This window comes from Callithrix jacchus, chromosome 9 (assembly GCF_049354715.1).
Source record: "Callithrix jacchus isolate 240 chromosome 9, calJac240_pri, whole genome shotgun sequence".
Taxonomy (NCBI): Eukaryota; Metazoa; Chordata; class Mammalia; order Primates; family Cebidae; genus Callithrix; species Callithrix jacchus.
This window is the reverse complement of record NC_133510.1, coordinates 50,026,250-50,039,953: the sequence shown is the minus strand read 5'-3', so window position 1 is coordinate 50,039,953 and position 13,704 is coordinate 50,026,250. Positions and strand designations below refer to the sequence as shown.

Below are 13,704 nucleotides of genomic sequence, written 5' to 3'. Positions count from 1 at the left end.
ATACCCAACTCATCTGGAGTTGGATTTCTTTTGCACTGAATTTAGATAAATTATTTTTCTAAAACACCTATTAAAGTTAACACATATGTCTTGAACACATAATAAATGGAAGAGAATTAGCTCTGTGCTTTTTAGCAGGGAGAAACCAACCAAAAGCACAAACATCAATTTTTTATAATCTAAATAATATATATTAATTTTAGTATTATATGGTTTAAACTGAGAGTTCGAAGAATTGTAATATTTCATCCCTTTATTTATTCAACAGGTGGTACCAGGAACCATACTATGCCCTGGTAATAAAACATTACCTCTATTTTTCAAGAGCCTAGTGGGTGATACTGAGAAATATATAAACAATAGCAATATAATATCTTAAGTATTATGGTGAAGTTAAACGTAACTATTCTCAGGTGTAGAGATAGATTAAGGAGAAGGAAGTCAGAAGTTTCTCCCTAGGTAATTAGAGTGTATTTCTTTTTGTAATCTCTCTCTCTCTCTCTCTCTCTCTCTCTGTCTGTCTAATCTAATCAAAATAAAAAATAAAGTGGATGCAATGGTGGTATTTAAGATAGAGTAAGTAATGTAAATTAGGATGCCTCAGCATTTGATAGTGCCTCTTCTTTTGAATATAAGCCCTGGGGACTAATGGAGAACCACTGAAAGTCAATAAACAAAGAGAATGACTTGGCAGCAACCAGAGCAAAATATGTGAAACGGTGAGGTGTTGACAGAAGTTTGCAGATTAGGGAGAAATGGGGAAATAGTAAAAGCCAAAGCAATGCAACACCTAAACCCGTGGCATCTTTTTCAAGTTTTCTTTAAGATGACAAATTCTCCAGTGTAGCCTACATACATTCTTCCTTTTATCAGCTCTTTTACTTATTTATTGTTGTTTTCTTCTTTCTATCACACTATCCTAAAAGCAATGATGTTCTGGCACTCTGTATACTGGCTCATAGCAGAGGACTGTTAACTTTCGGCTACATTGGTATCTCAAAATTGTTCATGGCAAGAGAATTACCATGATTTATTACCATTGAAATTGGGATATACAACAAATAGAAGTTTTTTTCCTAAGAATCAGGTGTTAAACAATTACGTTTTTAAAATTTGACATTTAAACTAAAAGTACTATACCAATAATTTTCTTTGTATATGTTATATTTCTACTCTACCAAATCAAATCTTTAAAAAAATGAGATTGTCTAAACCTATAAGGAGCAGGGTTTACTGTGATCCAAAAAGAACAGAGAGGACAATGAAGATAGAAAAATAGGACAGTTGTAGACATATCTATATTATGAACAGTTTTTGTAGGGTAGTGACCCTAATAAAGAGGATCTCAAGTATGTATTAGGAATGGATAAAATAAGAATAGTCAGAAAAAAAATATTGAATTTATTCTGTATGTTCTTTAATAGAATTAAAGCTGATTAGAATGAAAGGATGATTACAGTTCATTACAAAAACAGTGTGTAAACAATGAGAAATGTTCAAAAGTAGAGCAGATTTCTTCCTGAGGTACTCAGTTTAATGCTGCTTGAATTGTTTATGGATCCACTTATTAATGATGTATCTATCCATCTATAGTAGATCATGATTGTATGGAAGTTCACACTGGATGACATTGAATTTCTCATCCTCAAAAATGCAATGATTTTGTGAATGTATATACTCCATTTCTGTTCAGGAAAGGCCACAACTCACTTATAATACTTACAAATCAGGGATGGTTCTTCATGACTGGAGACCTGTGGAGAGAAGTGTGGCTCTTTGGCCTAAAAATTTTTAAATGTTGTTTGTTCCCGCTATACATTTTCTTACCTCTTTTTTTTTTCTCTTCTGTGTCTTTTCTATAACTTTCTTTTCTCCTTATTTTAAGCAGATACGACTCTTTCATAGCTGACATTAGATGGATGTCTTAGTTCTGACTATATGTGATGAAAATATTTAGAGATCTAAAGAGAGAAAAATATTTCAAAGCCTGTATCATCCATCTCCCGGTAACCATGTCTGGTTCTATCTTGCTGAACTCTGATACTTCCTACTGTTTTTCTAAGTAGTTCCTTCTACTTTTAACTCCGATTACAGTTAGTTGACCTGGTGATCACAGGCCCAGATGACATAATTTCTGCCATGAACAGAAGCTAGAAGTTTGTTACCACATCTGTTTATAGGTATAGGTGGTTGTATTATTATTATTATTTTATTATTATACTTGGGACACAGCATCCCCTAGCTGCTTTCCTTGTATCTTAAGACACAGGGTTTATAATATTGCCAAATGTACTGAGAAAGTATGTTATGGTAGAAAAGCTGTATACTAGAGAAACAAGAGGTCTGAACCCTCATACTAGATTGATCTTTAAGAATTTTGAACCTCAATGTTCATATTTCTGTGGGTTTCAGATTATGCTGTCTTTAATTTACATTTTCATTTAGTAGTTATATTTTAAGATAATACTTATTAAGTACTAATAAATAAGAAACACTGTATGTCTTATTCACTGTGGGTTTTTTTTTTTTTTGAGATGGAGTCTTGCTCTGTTGCCCGGGCTGGAGTGCAGCGGCATGATCTCAGCTCACTGCAACCTTCTCCTCCCAGGTTCAAGTGATTCTCCTGCCTCAGCCTCCCAAGTAGCTGGGATTGCAGATGTGTGCCACCATGCCTGGCTTATTGTTGTATTTTTAGTAGAGATGGGGTTTCACCATATTGGCCAGGCTGGTCTCAAACTCCTGACCTCAGATGATCCACCCACCTTGGCCTCCCAAAGCGCTGGGATTGCAGGTGTGAGCCACCATGACTGACTTTCACTTTTGTTTCTTGAACAATTAGCATATTGTCTGGTACCTAGCTGAAAACCTAACATTTGTTGAATGAAAGAATAAGTGAATTAATACATTTGCAGTAGTATTGTAACACACCCAGGATAATCAAATATTAAATGAAGAAAGCAAGTTATGGAATAACACTTACGTATGACCCTATTTGAGGGTAAAATAAACTAAACAAATAAATATTAATATACATATGGAACATATTGAAAGGATATATTTTAAAACTGTGAATATCCTGTATTATTGCCAGCTATCCTCACTCTTTGTGTTATGAAGTTATAGAATTTTAAATCTTACATGACCTATGTTCACAAGTGTCAGATGTAAATGTATATTTAAGTTGAATTCTAATATTTTCTTTATTTTTGCAATTTATAGGTTTTCTCCAGTCCTTTAAAAGCATCGTTATTAATCCCTTCTATGTTATATTTGTGCTTTTGACATTGTTACAAGTAAGCAGCTATATTGGTAGTTTTACTTTTATCTTCAAATATGTAGAGCAACAGTATGGTCAGCCTGCATCTAAGGCTAACATTTTGTTGGGTAAGACATATTTTTTACTTGTGTTCTTGATAAGTGAAATACTACTAAATAGTTGTATTCCAAGTGACATTTTATTGTGAAAGTGATTTCATATTTTAGCAATACAAAATAAGTATAATTTTCTTGTATTATCTCTCAAATGTTATCAAACATACAAAACTTGTGATGTCATTATTGCTCTGCATTTGAAGTTACATCTTATTTTAGATGAGTTCCTAAAGAAAATGATGCAAGTAAATGAAAAATTGAGAGGTAGTATCTGCATAATGGGGTCTTACTATTTAGTGCTGAGATCCTGAGACAAACCCTTTTGTAATTATAATCATTATAATTCTATAACTTATGGACTTTGAAATCAAGACTCAGCTACTTACAAAAATATGATACTAAGAGTTCCAAAAAGAGTATCAATTTAAATACATCAAAATATGCATAATTCAAAATAAATATCATATTTTCCAGAATATTTTTTACTGCAATATCTATTTTCAATGACACATTTAAATGTGCTTATAAAGGAAAGTTTCCTTGTGTTATTCTTCCCATAACTCTAGTATTGAAGACACATTATAGGAATTCAATAAATATATGACGAATTAAACAACTTATCATGTGGTATGTAACTAGGTCATAAGTAAAAAAGAAAATGGGCCGGGCGCGGTGGCTCAAGCCTGTTTTCCCAGCACTTTGGGAGGCCAAGGCGGGTGGATCACGAGGTCAAGAGATTGAGACCAATCCTGGTCAACAGGGTGAAACCCCGTCTCTACTAAAAATACAAAAAATTAGCTCGGCGGTGGCGCATGCCTGTAATCCCTGCTACTCAGGAAGCTGAGGCAGGAGAATTACCTGAACCCAGGTTGCGGTTGCGGTGAGCCGAGATCGCGCCATTGCACTCCAGCCTGGGTAACAAGAGCGAAACTCCGTCTCAAAAAGAAAAGAAAAGAAAAGAAAAGAAAATGAATGTACTGAAGCACTAGACCAAGCTTCCAGACTACCTCTCTGTTGATTCTAAGATAAAAGTTTAAAATCTAAAGATACTGTTTGGACTTCCAATAACCTAGCCTGAGATTTTTCCTAGAGAAGATTTCATCTTTAATAACTTTTACTAGACAATAATATGGAAACGTTATAGGAGGTATTAAACATTATTAATCCTGTATGTAGATCTGTTTGTCAATTCAGGGTCTATGTGTTTTTAAATAAATGATAAAGATATATTAATTATTCTATTGTCAAGCTCTGGGCAGATTTAGAGTGAGTTATTGAGGGTTGGAACTTGGAACTCTATTTGAGAGACATAAAAGGCTTTCAATGATAGGACTAAAGTTCCGTAGGCAGAAAGATGGTGTTTTGTTGTTGATTTCCAGAAAAACAAAATTGCCTCATAGAAATGATCTCCAACAAACAAATATCCTTGGCCACTACCTTTTGCTGTTGAGGAAACCAAACTGTCATCATTGGCAGGAACAAATTATACAGACCCGCTACCACCATCCTGCTCTGTCATTCTTCTTTTTAAAAAGTAATAAGATTGGCATTATACTATAAAGACACATGCACACATATATTTATTGCAGCACTATTTACAATAGCAAAGACTTGGAATCAACCCAAATGCCCATCAGTGATAGACTGGATAAAGAAAATCTGGCACATAATACCATGGAATAGTATGCAGCCATAAAAGAAAATGAGTTGATGTCCTTGGCAGGGCATGGATGAAGCTGGAAACCATCATTCTCAGCAAACTAACAGAAAACCTAACATGGCTTGTTCTCACTCATAAATGGGAGTCAAACAATGAGAACACACAGACACAGAGAGGGAAACATCACACACGGGGGCCTGTTGGGGGCTGGGGGAGAAAAGGGAGGGAGAGGATTAGGACAAATACCTAATGCATGCAGGGGTTAAAACCTAGATGACAGGTTGATAGCTGCAGTAAACCACCACAGCACATGTGTATGTGTGAAACAGACCTGCATGTTCTGCACATGTATTACAGAACTTAAAGTAAAATTTAAAAACAAGTAATAATATTAAATAAATTTGATTGACATACACTGTGTTTCATCTATAAAGACATATCAGAAAAACTATGATTACAACTTTTTTTTCTTTTATTTCTAGGAATCATAATCTTACCTGTTTTTGCAACTGGAATGTTTTTAGGAGGATATATCATCAAAAAATTCAAATTGAACCCATTCGGAATTGCCAAATTCTCATTTTTTACTGCTGTAATGTCATTGTTCTTTCATCTATTATATTTTTCCATGCTCTGTGAAAATAAATCAGTTGCCGGCCTAACCGTGACCTACGATGGGTTTGTATAGATCACTATATCAATTGCATAATATGTTAACTATCTAATTAAGAGTCTCTGTATAAGTAATATAAGAAAACATTTTTAACTAAACTCTCTTTTAGTTAAGAGAAATTTCCACTTTAAAATTCTCAGAATATCTATTTAAGATTTCAAACACTTATTCTTTTATTTCCCCCTTAAAGAAAAGCAGTATCAGTTGTAATAATAATAACTATTATTTATGTGGTACTCACAATTAGAGGTGGGTACATTTTTCCTTACTTTATGAGTGGGAAAAGTAAGGTTTAGAGAAATACATGGATTACACAGCTAGCAATGTTGAGATTCTAACTCAAATTTGGGGTTTTTAAGTCCAAAACTCTTAGTCTTAACCACCAAACTTAGATGGATCATAAGAGTCACATAAATGACATTATGCAAAAGTGACTAAACAACTTTTATCTACAGTTCATTTTGATGTTTAACAACTATCTTTATAAAATAACACTTTTAATATTGTGCTGAATTTTCTTTTTTGCAAGCGAATATTTTTTTTTCTGATATTGTCTACATTGGAAGTAGCATTAAGAAATATTCTATATATAATTGCATATTAGACATTGAAGAATCTTTACTTTTCCATGATTTTTATGTATAGCACAGTATTTTTAGTACAACAGTCTCCACCTCAAATCAAAGACAAGAATCCTATGCAGATTTCTAATAATCTCCTGAATATAGCCAACAATTTAAGCTTAGAAAGGTCCGCATTCAAGCAGCAAGCAGAGATGCTCAAATCACAGTTTAGTAACCATGTTCTTTAGTGCTGCTTCCTACTGGCTCTGAGATTTCAGTCTGGATCCCATTACTTATTAATTTTAACTTGTCAAATCTTAACACATTTTCTTCTCTAAACATGCCATTCTTGGAGGCTTGCCTAGCTAATCTGAAACTCTTTCCCTGCACACTCCTGATTTTGAACTATTATTGATCTTTCCTATCCACCATCACCTACTGTAGTAAATTAAAACACATTGTCCTATAACACTGAATTTTAGAGGCAAAAAAACCTTAGAGATGATGCAATCCAACCCTTGTATTATACACTCCTTTATTATTTAAGACTGAGAAAAAAATGTACCATGTTGAAGTCACACAATGACTCTAGATTCTAGACTGATCCTATGTCACACCCTTAGTTCAAAAGGATTCCTTGTTTTAAGGGCAGGCCAGTTTCTTGACAATAAGGTTAGTCACTGTACCAAGTATACAAAAGATGGCAGCAAGAATTAAAGAGGATTTGTTTCATTTAATAAAATTTTATCAAACCCTTCCTTAAAGGTAAATATTAAGGATATTTGTAGGATATATCATTCTCTCATGGGAATAATTAAATGATAAATAATATAATTAATAGATTCAACATTTATAAATTCCTGTGATTAGGATAAGTTTTTAAAGTATGAATTATTGCAGAGTTCTCAGAATGTGTTTTGAATATCTCTGAGGATCCCTAGACTTTATCAAGGGGTGCACAAGTTTGAAACTATTTTTACAATAATACTAAGACACTATTTGCCTTTTTATTCTCATACTCTCTTGACAGTATAGTGATATTTTTTAAGGCTCCAAGGTATGTTATTAATGCATCAATCTGACTTTAAGACGTGTTTTAAGCATGTCTAATTTTTTTCTTAAATATTAAAATATAGATTTTTAAATTCAACCTAGTTAAATAACATTTGTAGACTCACAAGACTTTGCAATGAGCTAAAAGTAATGTCATCACCTTACTGAAGAGAAACTGAGTCTTAGAAAAAAATGGCATAATTTATCTAATGTGAAAATTCGTGACAGAATTATAAAGACTTCTTGTCTAAGTCTTACTTAACATCTTTGGTTTAATTTTACATTTTGCATTTTCTAGGTCACAAGTCGTGTCTTGGCAAAAATGGAGAGCATAAAATAAATAAATATTTTTTAAAAACTTTGCCATTTCATCATCATCAAACCAAATTTCTTCATATAAAGACAAGTTCTTTATCATCTCTTTGTCTTTTCTTTTTCCTTATTGTCTACTTCCACTTTACTTCTTCTTTCTCTTCCTCCTTCTCCTCTCCTTCTTTTTCTTTTCCTTCTCTCTGTCTCTTTTTGATACATGTATATTGTATATTTCCAGAAATAGTTCAGTGACATCTCATATAGATGGACCAGTTTCTTATTGCAACTCAGACTGCAATTGTGATGAAAGGCAATGGGAACCAGTCTGTGGGAACAATGGAATAACTTATATCTCACCTTGTCTAGCAGGTTGCAAATCTTCAAGTGGTAATAAAAAGCCTATAGTGAGTATTAGTTTTTATTTTCTTTTCCTTATTCAAAAGCACAAATTAGATTGAACAATTTCTTATCAAATCATTCTGTAACTAAGGACTCCATTAAAAACATAAAAAGGAAAGATTCCAGTATTATCTGTTATTCTGATGGCTGTGATGTTATATAGACAAAGTTTTATATAAAAGTCTGCTTAGGGCACAATCAGGTTTTTCTGTTACTTAAATTCTAATTGGAGATCACCCCACTTTTTCCTTTGAGATTATAAGACTATGACCTTTTAGAATTTGAATGCGTTTAAGATATCTAAGAAGCACCTTATTTGACTGAAGCCTATAATTTTCATTAAGTTGGAATTACTTTATCCTTCAGAATTCAGAAAAATGTCCTGAGTTAACCCATTTTCAGCACTTTCTGTCTATGACAGCAATCAATATGCAATGTTATATACATAATCTGATCTCTTTAGCTCTGGGCTCACTACCCTTTTTACTTTCTAAGAAATTAATCAAGGCTTCATGCTTACTTAACTGCCCTAGTCTTGATTTTCTATGTTGATTTCCCCAAAGCTGGAGCTTCTACCCAAGATAATGTAAGTATCCTGCTGACCTATTGTCAATATATCTCATAGAAATGTCATTTCTTTCTTCTTGCAAAAACTTTCTTTCCATGTGAACTATAGTTTTTCTCTAATCTCTTGTGTAGCTCCCTTCATTGGGAATGGATTATGGTGTTTCCCATATCTACAGTCCACTCAACATCTCACAAAGTTGTGTAATGTTTTCCTAGGAACTTTTCCTATTACCAACATTAGTGAAACAGCTAGGATTATTGCTCTCTGCCACACCCTTCCGTATTTTATTTTTAAACATTCTCTATCTAGTCTTGCCCATGGACCTACCAATTGTAATATGGAAGGGCATGTAGAACTTCAAAGAATGAATCATCCTGAACTTTGTGAAGATAGACCACAACTTTTAAAAAATTGCATAAGTAGGGCCCCAAAATCTCTACTTACAAGCCCACATCTCTGTCATGGCAATAATGACTCTCTTGGGCGGTTATTTCCTTTTCCTTTGCTATTTATTTTTATTTTCAAAAAATAATTCAACTCTTATTTTAGGTAAAGGTGGTTACAAATGAAGGTGTGTTACATGTGTATATTGTGACAAGCTAAAGTGAAGTTTAAGATACAATCCTTCCTATCCCCCAGATAGTAAGCATAATAACCAATAATTAGTTTTTTAGTACTTGCTCCTCTTTTTCTGTCTCCACTCTAGTAGTCTGTAGTATGTATTTTTCCTGTCTTTCTATTTGTGTGTACCTAGTGATTGGCTTCCACTTCTAAATGAGAAAACATGGTATTTGATTTTCTGTTCCTATATCAATTCACTTAAGATAGTAACCTCCAGCTCCATTTAGGTTGCTGCATTTAATGTCCCTTGGGACATTTTCATTCATTTTTATGGTCATGTAGTATTCCATTGTGTATAGCAACGGCAATAAAAGCCAAAATTGACAAGTTGTATTTTATTAAACTAAAGAGCTTCTGCACAGCAAAAGAAACTGTCATCAGAGTGAACAGGCAACCTACAGAATGGGAGAAAAATTTTGCAATCTAGTCATCTGACAAAGGGCTAATATCCAGAATCTACAAAGAACTTAAAAAAATTTACAAGCAAAAAACAACGCCATCAAAAAGTGGGCAAATGATATGAACAGACACTTCTCAAAAGAAGACCTTTATGCAGCCAACAAATATATTTTTAAAAGCTCATTATCACTGGTCATTAGAGAAATCAAAACCACAATGAGATAGCATCTCACACCAGTTAGAATGACAACTATTAAAAAATCAGGAAACAACAGATGCTGAAGAGGATGTAAAGAAATGGGAACACTTTTACACTGTTGGTGGAAGTGTAAATTAGTTCAACTATTGTGGAAGACAGTGTGGCAATTCCTCAAGGATCTAGAACTAGAAATACCATTTGACCCAGCAACTGCATTACTGAGTATATACCCAAAGGATTATAAATCGTTCTATTATAAAGACATATGCACATGTATGTTTATTGCAGCACTGTTCACAATAGCAAAGACTTGAAACCAACCCAGATGCCCATCAAAGATAGACTGGATAAAGAAAATGTGGGGCCGGACGTGGTGGCTCAAGCCTGTAATCCCAGCACTTTGGGAGGCCAAGGCGGGTGGATCACGAGGTCAAGAGTTCGAGACCATCCTGGTCAACATGGTGAAACCCCGTCTCTACTAAAAACACAAAAAATTAGCTGGGCATGGTAGTGCGTGCCTGTAATCCCAGCTACTCAGGAGGCTGAGGCAGGAGAATTGCCTGAACCCAGGAGGCGGAGGTTGCCGTGAGCCGAGATCGCGCCATTGCACTCCAGCCTGGGTAAGGAGCGAAACTCCGTCTCAAAAAAAAAAAAAAAAAGAAAGAAAGAAAATGTGACACATATACACCTGGAATACTATTTAGACATAAATAAGGATGAGTTCATGTCCTTTGCAGGGACATGGATGAAACTGGAAGCCATTATTCTCAGCAAACTAACACAGGAACAGAAAGCCAAACACCACATGTTCTCACTCATAAGTGGAAGTTGAGCAATGAGAACACATGGACATAGGGAGGGGAACATCACACCCTGGGGCCTGTTGGGAAGTGGGGGGCTAGGGGAGGGATAGCATTAGGAAAAATACCTAATGTAGATGACAGGTTGATGGGTGCAGCAAACCACTATGGCACGTGTACACCTATGTAAAAAGCCTGCATGTTCTGCACATGTATCCCAGAACTTAAAGTATAATTTAAAAAATTAAATAAAAAAAAAAGTCCCACATTTTTTTATCCAGCTCACTGTTGATAGGCACCCAGGTTGAGTCCATGTCTTTCCTATTGTAAATAGTGCTGTGATGATTATATAAGTAGATGTGTTTTTGGTAGAAGAATTTATTTTTCTTTGGGTATATACACAGTAATGGGATTGCTGAGTTGAATGGTAGTTCTGTTAAGTTCTTTGAGAAATCTCAAAACTACTTTCCACAGTGACTGAACTAATGTACATTTCTACCAACATAAGATAAGCATTCTCTTTTCTCTGCAGCCTTGCCAGTGTCTTTTTTTTTTTTTTAACCTTTTAATAACAGCCATTCTGACTGGTGCCATTATGACCAGTGTGAGATGGTATCTCCTTGGGATTTTACATTTTTCTGGCAATTAATGATGTTAAACATTTTATGTGTTTGTTGGCTGCTTATATGTCTTCTTTTGAGAAGTGTCAGTTCATGTCCTTTGTCTACTTTTTATTATTGCTTTTTGTTTGTTGAATTGTCCAAGTTTCTTATAGATTCTAGATATTAGTCCTGTGTTAGAAGCATGTTTGCAAAGATTTTCTCCCATTCCATAGGTTGTCTGTTCACTCTGTTGATTATTTCTTTTCTTGTGCAGAAGCTCATTAGTTTAATTATGTCCCACTTGTCAATTTTTTGTTGTTGCAATTGTTTTTGAGAACTTAGTCACAAATAATTTGCCAAGGCCAATATCCAGAATATTTTCTAGTTTTTTTTCAATGGTGTTTATAGTTTTAGGTTTTACATATTAGTCTGTAATATGTTTTGAGTAAATTTTTTATATGAAAAGAAAGGGTCCAGTTTAATTTCTCTATATACAGTTAGCCAGTTATTCCAGCACCATTTATTGAATAATGAGTACTTTCCCCATTGCCATTTATTTATTTATTTATTTATTTATTTTTGCTAACTTCTTTGAAGATCAGATGGTTTTAGTTGTGTGGCTTTATTTGTGAGTTCTCTATTCTGTTCTGTTCATCTATGCATCTGTTTTTGAACCAGTCCTATGCTGTTTTGTTACTGTGGCCTTGTAATATAGTTTATAGTTTGATGTCAGGTAATTGGATGCCTCCCACCTTGTTCTTTATGCTTAGGATTGCTTTGACTATTCAGTCTCTTTTTTCATACTGAATTTTACGATAGTTTTATTCTAATTCGATGAAAAATGATGCTGGTTGTTTGATAAGAATACCATTGAACCTGTAGATTGCTTTGGGCCATATAAACATTTTAATGATATTTTTTCTACCAATCCTTGAGAATAGAATGTTTTCCCACTTGTTTATGTCACCTGTAATTTCTTTCATCAGGGTTTTGTATTAATCCTTGTAGAGATCTTTCACTTCCTTGGTTTAAATGTATTCCTAGGTATTCAATTTATTGTGGTTATTCTAAACGGAACTGCATTCTTGATTTGGGTTTAAATGTTATTGGTATATAGAAATGCTACTAATTTTTTCCATTGATTTGTATTCCGAAACTTTATTAAAGTCTGTTATCAGTTCTAGGAGCATTTTGGCAGAGTCTTTAGGGTTTTTCAGATACAGAATTGTAAGTGCAGAGAGATAATATGACTTCCTTTCTTATTTGTCTGTGTTTTATTTCTGTTTCCTGATTGATCTGTCTAGGATTTCTAGTACTATGTTGAATAAGAGTGGTGAGAGTGAACATCCATGCCTTGTTCCTGTTCTTAAGGGGAATGCTTCCAGCTTTTGCCCATTATGTATGATGTTAGCTGTAGTTTCATCATTGATGGCTCTTATTATTTTGAGCTATGTTCCTTCAATGCAGTCTGTTGATGAATTTTATCATAAAGGGATGTTGGATTTTATTGAAAGCTTTTTCTACATCTATTGAAATGCTCATATAGTTTTATTCTAAATTCCAATTAATATAGTGAATAACATTTATTGATTTGTACATGCTAAACCATCCTTATGTCTCAAAACTAAAGCCTATTTAGTTACAATGAATTAACTTTTTGATCGGCTGCTGGATTCTGTTGGCTACTGTTTGGTTGAAAATTTTTGCATCTATGTTCATCAGGGACTTTGGCCTGTTGGTCTGTTGCTGTTGTGTCTTTGATAGATTTTGGTATCAGGATGATTCTGGCTTCAACAAAAATTAGTTAAGAAAGAGCTATTCTTCCTTAATTTTTCAGAATAATTTCAGTACAGTAGATACTTGTTCTTCTTTGTATTTCCAGTAGTATTTGGCTATGAATGCTTTTGTTCCAGGGCTTTTATTGATAGGTACTTCTTTTAGTATTGATTCAATTTGGAACTTCATATTGGCGTTCAGGGTTTCAATTACTTCTTTGTTCAATCTTGGATGATTGTGTGTTTCCAGGAAAGTAAGAATGACCCAATTAATACATGATCCCTCTTTGCACACTAGTGAATGCCTGAAAGTGACATAATATTAGAGCCCTAAATAGAACTCTGTCTACCATGAAGACATAATCTTCATAACACTGGCAATGACTATGTCATTTGTGGAACACTGAAAAGGTTTTATTATTTGTTTATTTTTTACTAACTCCTTGATAATGAACTATCACTTCTTAAAATAGTGTTCTTTGTACCAAAGCTCAGTTTTATTAACAAATACACTTGTTCCATAAAAGATTCTTCTATATTATTCCTAGTGAAAAAGACAGAACTGTAAGTTTGGCAGAACTCATAAGCATATAGATTTAAATTCTTCTACAATTCTTCCTTCAGTAATTGGTCTTTAGCCTTAATAAGTTCAAGATGAACTTCCCTTAAACTTTAGTTTAGCTTATATTTAGAAGAGAATTTACTAAA

At 33.9% G+C, this 13,704-nt stretch overlaps 1 protein-coding gene across 1 annotated transcript in view; it reads left to right on the top strand.

Moving 5' to 3' along the window:
* The window catches only part of LOC118144205 (solute carrier organic anion transporter family member 1B1), a 129,163-nt gene that overhangs the window by 90,615 nt on the left and 24,844 nt on the right, over window positions 1–13,704 (top strand). Inside the window, exons 10-12 of the mRNA XM_035256128.3 lie at window positions 3,220–3,384; window positions 5,515–5,710; window positions 7,872–8,037. Coding sequence (XP_035112019.3) covers window positions 3,220–3,384; window positions 5,515–5,710; window positions 7,872–8,037 — 527 coding nt within the window. The remainder of the gene's footprint in view (window positions 1–3,219; window positions 3,385–5,514; window positions 5,711–7,871; window positions 8,038–13,704) is intronic.